This window comes from Lipotes vexillifer, unplaced genomic scaffold (genome assembly GCF_000442215.2).
Source record: "Lipotes vexillifer unplaced genomic scaffold, Lipotes_vexillifer_v1.1 scaffold222, whole genome shotgun sequence".
Taxonomy (NCBI): Eukaryota; Metazoa; Chordata; class Mammalia; order Artiodactyla; family Lipotidae; genus Lipotes; species Lipotes vexillifer.
Genome location: NW_006784898.1, coordinates 234,092 through 241,139, shown reverse-complemented (window position 1 = coordinate 241,139; position 7,048 = coordinate 234,092). Strand labels below are relative to the sequence as shown.

The 7,048-nt window shown below is 52.9% G+C and overlaps 1 protein-coding gene across 6 annotated transcripts in view; it reads left to right on the top strand.

The window, feature by feature from the left end:
* Positions 1–7,048, top strand: part of GPM6B (glycoprotein M6B) — a 161,323-nt gene that overhangs the window by 148,269 nt on the left and 6,006 nt on the right. For all 6 annotated transcript variants that reach the window (XM_007457030.1, XM_007457035.1, XM_007457033.1 and 3 more), the window contains 3 exons: positions 2,064–2,250; positions 3,908–4,064; positions 6,745–6,916. In XM_007457030.1, the coding sequence (XP_007457092.1) occupies positions 2,064–2,250; positions 3,908–4,064; positions 6,745–6,916 (516 nt within the window). The remainder of the gene's footprint in view (positions 1–2,063; positions 2,251–3,907; positions 4,065–6,744; positions 6,917–7,048) is intronic.

Below are 7,048 nucleotides of genomic sequence, written 5' to 3'. Positions count from 1 at the left end.
CACGCGGGCCTCTCACTGTTGTGGCCTCTCCCACTGTGGAGCACAGGCTCCGGACGCACAGGCTCAGCGGCCATGGCTCACGGGCCCAGCCGCTCCGCGGCACGTGGGATCTTCCCGGACCGGGGCACGAACCCGTGTCCCCTGCATCGGCAGGCGGACTCTCAACCACTGTGCCACCAGGGAAGCCCCCCAGATATAACTTTGTTAGCTAGGGAAGCAGGCGTTCATCTTGTTCCTAACTTCATCGTGGAGGCTGAGAATGGGGGAGGTGGGGAATGATAGATACAATACAAGAGAAAAGAGGTCTGTTTTCCCTCTTGTATAATGGAATACATCGAGGCCAGCGATTTTAGTTCCTCTCGGTTTGGGAGCCTGGAGAGAATTTGGACTTTTAGTTGCATTGCTCTCGCTTCACCTCAGCCCCTAGAAGGTCATAGGACAAAATAAGATTGACCTCCGTCACCCTCGTTCACAAATCTCAAGTGTCCAAAGCCCTTTAAGGTACTGACCTGCTAGTGAACTTGAACTGTATTGTGTGCTGTGTCCCATTTTAGGCAGTTTCATCAGTCCATTTCAGGGAGGTTGGTCTTCATTAAAACAGCTGGTCATCTTTTGAAATGAAAGGCAGCACACTTTCTTATGAGGGCCCGACCTTTTTATTTTCCAATGAACTGAAGAGAGATTGGGTAGTGAGTGTATAGTCACCGCTTGGCGTAGGTTTAAGCAAATGCTAGTTGAGAATGGGATGCTCATCAAAATGGAAAAGCCTAGCTCCCGTGTTTCTCGCTGTGGTAGTCATTCCGTGTGTACTGCAAAGACCGTTGGGGTGAAAGAAATTTAGCCGCCTTAATGTGCTTGCCCTGAAGTCATGAACTGCTCTTGATTACTGTTAAACATCGTGATGCGTTCAGAGTTCGATTTCCCCCGACAAGCCATTTACTTAAGGGTCTGGATAATGTAAACAGGGATGGGAGGTCACGAGAGGTACCGACATTATCCCAAGGCCAGCACTGCTCTACTGAAACGTAAATGTCTCCGAACTGAAAATGTCACCTGACTGCCCCCGGGGAGGTCTTTATGGACATCTCAAGTCAAAGTCGATTTTAAAAATGAATGAAACTCTTATTCCTCACAAGAATGGAGCGTGAACTGTGGCTCTCTCCATTTCACTTCATGGATGCTCATTTTGTCTCCTCACAGCCCCCCCCCCCACCAACCCCCCGTGTTCCTTTTCCCTCTTCAGGTACTTAAATGTCATCACCCACCAGTTCGGGGTTCTTTCTTACGCTGAACGTTTCTGTTGGAGGGCGGCGGGTGGAAGCCGAGGAGGGGTGGGGGAGGACTGTGACTCAATTGCTTGTGCTGCCTGGCCCAGGGCAACATTGTTATTTACAAGTTGAGCTAATTTCTGGTATTGACATGAAACTTGAGTGGACCCACTTGAGCCGATCTGGGGGACTTGGTGCTTCTAGGGACCAACATGCCCACCACCTTTCCAAAATGATTCCCTTGATAACTTTTCTGACCACAGCAATAGTGTAATTACTGTATTTGAGTCTTCTGGTTGCCCAGGAGGTCAAAGGCTCGGGGAAAGCCATTGGCTGCTGCAAAGAGAGAGAAATAGGTACCCGAAACCCCAGAAGGCTGAGGTTGGGGGGAACTTGACGGTCGCTTTTCTTCATAGAACCGCAGCCTCACTGCAGCTCTTTTGACATTGCGAGTGGGATGACTGCTGCTCCTTGAGCAGGGCGGCCCCTAACCTGACCCCGGGTCAGACAAAAACTTGTAGAATTGTGCCTCACTCCATAACTATTTGTCAGTTGGCTGCTCTGCCACTCACCCCGAGCAAATTAAGCTACACATGTCCTCTTGGAGCCCCCGAGTCCTCACCCACAGAATGTGAGATGACGACAGCTCCCCCTCTGGTCCTTGGGACGTTGAGCTGTTGTCCATAGAGCATGCGCGGGAAGTTGGACGAGTCGAGCCTTCTCTGTTAATGGGTGGTCTGCACGAAGTCAGGAGTTTTGCCCTTAACAGCGGCATTTTCTCTCCTGTGGGTCCAGGCTGCTTCGAATGCTGCATCAAGTGTCTGGGAGGAGTCCCCTACGCCTCCCTCGTGGCCACCATCCTCTGCTTCTCCGGGGTCGCCTTGTTCTGTGGCTGTGGGCACGTGGCTCTCGCGGGCACCGTGGCGATCCTTGAGCAACACTTCTCCACCAACACCAGTGACCACGCCCTGCTGAGCGAGGTGTAAGTACCTGCTTCCTTTGAAGATGTATTTAAAGTGCCACCACCCCAGGAGGGTTTACAGAAAGAATGCAGTGTGCTCACCTGGGAGAAAATGGGTGCTTTTCATTCACGCTCCCTGGAGGCAGAGAGGAAAAGGTCCGAGAGAGAAGGAAAAAGAAAGGGCCAAGAGTGCAGTGGGTGTTTGGGACCTGGGGTGGGATCTCACCAGGGTGCACACATAGGACACTGCACACAGTGGCCGAGGGCGACGGTGGCAGTGCTGCCAATCCTCCCACCAGGAGAGTTATACCATGGTTCCCAGGTAACAGTCGCCCTCCAGTGTTGTCACAGAAAACGGCCAGCCCTGGAATGATAGGAACCCTGTGGAGGACTTAGCCCAACTCTAGATAAGTCTACAGGAACAGGACTTGGACATTCATTCTTCAAGCAGAAGAAAACTCCCCGGGTATCCTCCAGTTCAGAAGAGGGGACGTTGTTTGTAGGGGTTCAGCCTCAGCCTTCCCGTTCTGGAATCATTCTCAGTGGAGTCGCAGCAACTCCCATGCGTGGTTTCTCTAACCGTGCGTGCTCGGCAGCAATGAACTTATTTCCTTCGTATATTTTCCCCTTGCCCTTCAGTGTTTGCTTTTTCCTTCCTTGACTACCAGGGTTTGACAGTCTTTAGGTATCTTGTGATTGGAAGAAACTTTTCTACCAGACTTCTGAAAAAGGCACGAGTGAATTTTTATGGAATAACGGGATCCTCTGGGAAGAGTCCTTAGGGAACTTTATTCTTTTATCGGTTCAGGAAGTGATTCCAAAGAAATGAGCAGCAGCGGGGGGAGACTATAAGGAGGATTGAGCAGGACAGTGGACTCGCTGAGTGCCAGATGTGTACAAAAAAGACCAAGAGATATTCACCGTGACTGAGCCTGGGAAAGATGTGTTAGTTTAATTAGCTGGTGATCTCGATAAGTGGCTCTCAAACTTCCGGCAGTCTTTTAAAAAAATCCCCATGTCCATGTTTCACCCCAGGCTAATTAAGTCATGATCTCTGGGGAGGGGACGCAGGTACCTGTGGTCTCTAAAGCTCACCAGGTAGTTCCAGTGGGCAGCCAAAGGTTGTCAGCTGCGTCGCTGTTGGCTTTCATAGGACAGAATTAGATGTGAATTAACTTTTTGTATTTACTTGATATATTATCACTTGTGTAATGAGAATGTCTGTGCAGAAAGCGTTTGCCCACGTTACTCCTTAAAGCAGCCCTCAGTGCTTACTTAGGGGTTTTATCAGAATCACGTTAAGCACTAGGCCTGGTTGGGAGGCATTTTGATATGGTGGAAGGAACATGTCGTCCACTGAACCAGCGTGTAAATCCTGGCTGTGTGTGTATCCTTGGACGAGTGACTTTAACTCGTCAACGTCTGCATTTATAAGTAATCTCATAAGTATTGAAAGATTCCAACTGGGCCCCTGTGCAAAGGAAACTTCTTCCTTGCCTGGGAAGGTTGCTCACCTTGGAAGAAAGGCCCAGGTCGCGGTGGGCTGGGCAGGGATGCCCTCCTGCAACGCCCCATGAGCCCACCGAAGCCATCAGCGGGGCAAGTGATGTCACCCTCATGGCCCCCCTCCAGAGGCCAAAAACGTCTGTTGACCACTTGGACCTTCTTCTTTTCCTAGAATACAACTGATGCAGTATGTCATCTATGGAATTGCGTCCTTTTTCTTCTTGTACGGGATCATTCTGTTGGCAGAAGGCTTCTACACCACGAGCGCAGTGAAAGAGCTGCACGGGGAGTTTAAAACAACCGCCTGTGGCCGGTGCATCAGTGGGATGGTGAGTACGAATCTCTGATGACTGATACCCAGCCAGAGCCACACCTCCACGTGTTTCTTTGTATTTGGTAAAAGCTAAACAGAGTAGGTGCAGAGTCCATGACAGAAGGAGTGTCCGTTCCAACTTAGAGTGAGGAATATGAAAAAACCCTCAACATATTATTGAGGAGAACTTAAAATCTATGGCTGGTAGGATGAAATCAAGCATTTCTCTTATCAACGTCCAGATAACAAGGGTACTGGAGGTTCTTCAAAGATAGAGCCCCCACTGTGAAAGGAGATAGTTTTCCTATTGTCTCACTGCTCTCCCTCATTTATCTTTGAATATGGATTGTGTCCACGAAGACTCACCCATGCTATGATGAATGGTCCCAGTCCCTCTGGCAGTGTTGACCAAGCATGCTTCCTACTAAGCACCTCGCTGGGGACTGTCCTCCAGAAGTTTAGAGCCTAAAGGCGGGGGCGGGGGGGGGGGGGCGGGGGGGAGGCCCAGGGAACTTGGCTTTGCTCCCAAGGGGTCAGGATCCCACTTCCGGGCCTTGGCCACTCTTTGCCTCCTCCCCCCGCCCCTCCCAGGGACCCTCCCGCCGAGTTTCCTCGTCTGTAAGCTGCAGCTCTAGGCCAGGGGTCAGCAAACGACTTCCCTTTCGGTGGGGGGGTTAAGCCGGCTCCAGAGCCAGCCCGCCACCTGTTTTTAATCCACCTATGAGCTGGGGGAAGAAACGAAGGAATAGTATCTTAGGACACACGAAATTCTACGCCATTCTAGGTTTGATGTCCATAATAGACCTTTTGGCACCCCGCCACACCCCTTCGTTGACACGGCGTCTGCGGCCGCAGTCATGCTGTAACGGCAGCGCTGAGGAGTGCCTGTGACCGCACGTGGCCTGCGGAGCCTGACCCGTCCCCTTCCGGGCCTTTTGCAGGCAATGTTTGCTGACCTCTGGTCTAGAGGAGTACAGAGCCTAAAAGGAGCTCGTTAAGAGGCAGGGTTAGAAAGTGCCGTTTCACAGAAGGAAAGTCCGGGGTGGAGGGAGAGGTGGGAAAGGGGCGTTCGTGGAGTTTGATTCGGGGCGCGTTGAAGTGCAGCTCGTAATAGCCTGCGCCGAGCAGCTGGCTGGCGTTCGAGCAAGTGGTCAGATGTGACGAAAACACTTGGGGAGTTGAGAGAGACGCGCTCCCACAGAGGCAGAACGCCCAGGCTGGCTGAGGAAGGCAGGAAGGAAGGCAGGAAGGAAGGAAGATACGCACCCTCGCTGCGGGGCCGCGGATTCCAGGGGGCACTGACTGAGCTCTCTGCTGTCACGCGGTAAGGACGCAGAGCCTGTCTTAAAAGACACGGAGTGCCCAGTGTTCCTAAAAATCCTCCTTAAGGGAGGCACAGAGAGTGTAGGTACTTCTTTGGGCCCAGACGGGAGCCCGGGTAGGAAGGGGCCGGGACAGCGTGCGCTCGTTTTTTCCCGCGAGCAGCAGTAGAGCTGTGGGCCCAGGGCCCGGGGGCCCAAGGAGGGCGGCAGCGGCACCCGGCATGGAGGGGGAGGACCCAGCCTGAGCAGAGCAACCCGGAGCAGAGGCGCTGCGGCCTGGCTGGCAGGGGAGGCTGGAGCCCAGAGGAGGGAAGGGATGCTGCTGCGGAGAGCAGACCGCGGCCAGATCAGGAAAGGCTTGGGCTCCCGGGCTGGGAATGACAGCGAAAGACAGGTAGGCTGTGACGGGACCACGCACAGGGGCAGCAACTGGACAAAGGTGAGCAATAGGGCATCGATCGCGAGACTCCGGGCTCGTGGGGAGTGAGAGCGCGGAAGCGGGCACAGAGGCGAAGCCCACGGGCGAGGTGGGCTCCGGGTCTGCTGTACGGGAGTTGAGCGCGCGAGGTGGGGGCGAGCCGAGGACGCTGCATGGTGTTGGGGCGCCGGGCGGGTGCGCGTTCTGAAAATATCAGACCCACAGCGTTTCTGAATATCAGACCCACGGCGTTTCTGAAACAGCCTTTTCGAAGCTCTCTGAGAAGCGGTAGTCCAAGCAGGTCAGGAAGAAAGGAAAGCCGTACGATCCTGTGCCTGGTGAAATCGCCCATGGCAGCATGTGGGCCAGCACGATGAAGCCTCTTCCCGCGGCCATCGCTGCTGTGGATCTTAAAGCTGAAAAATACAACAGAACAAAACTAGAGGGAAATGAGCATTTTATCAGGTCCACTTGTGCACGAAGCTTGTGATCACGGCTATTGTAAACGTAGTGAAGGTGCAAGCATCTAGTGCTTTTTAGTAATTTCGCAGGATCATGAAACTAGCCAAGTTCCTTTGGGGAAAGGGCTTCCTGTAGCAATGGCTGTTCTACGGCCCATCCATTATGTAACAGAAAGGGAGTTTAGGAAACTGGTACCGAGTTATAATCCAGTGGCCTGTGAAAGCCTCCAGCCACTGGTGTTTAGGAGGAGGCCCTGTCACCAACTAGCTCTGTGACCTTGGACAAGGGAGATCCTCTCGTGGCCACTCACGTCCTTGCTAAAAGAGGGACCCGCAAAGTTCCAAGACTTCCCTTGTCACTGCCGTGGTCCAGGCGGTGCTCTGACCGCGTCCCACAGGTTCGGTATCAGCCAGGAAATGCGTCATCACTCCTCCCGGGGGATGTGCTTTGCCCTGGTCGGTGACGATTCTTTCTCCTCCTCCTTTTCGGCCTAGTTCGTCTTCCTCACCTATGTGCTGGGAGTGGCCTGGCTGGGTGTGTTTGGCTTCTCTGCGGTGCCCGTGTTTATGTTCTACAACATATGGTCAACCTGTGAAGTCATCAAGTCCCCCCAGACCAACGGGACAGCCGGGGTGGAGCAGATCTGCGTAGACATCCGGCAATACGGTACTTACTTTTCATCTCCTCGATTCATTGGTATCCTCTTGTGCATGTGTCTGGGCCTTAGTTATTTACATGGGCGTCTAAGCATCCAGATGGGTTTCATCCCTTCTACTGGAAGAGGTTATTATACTCTTT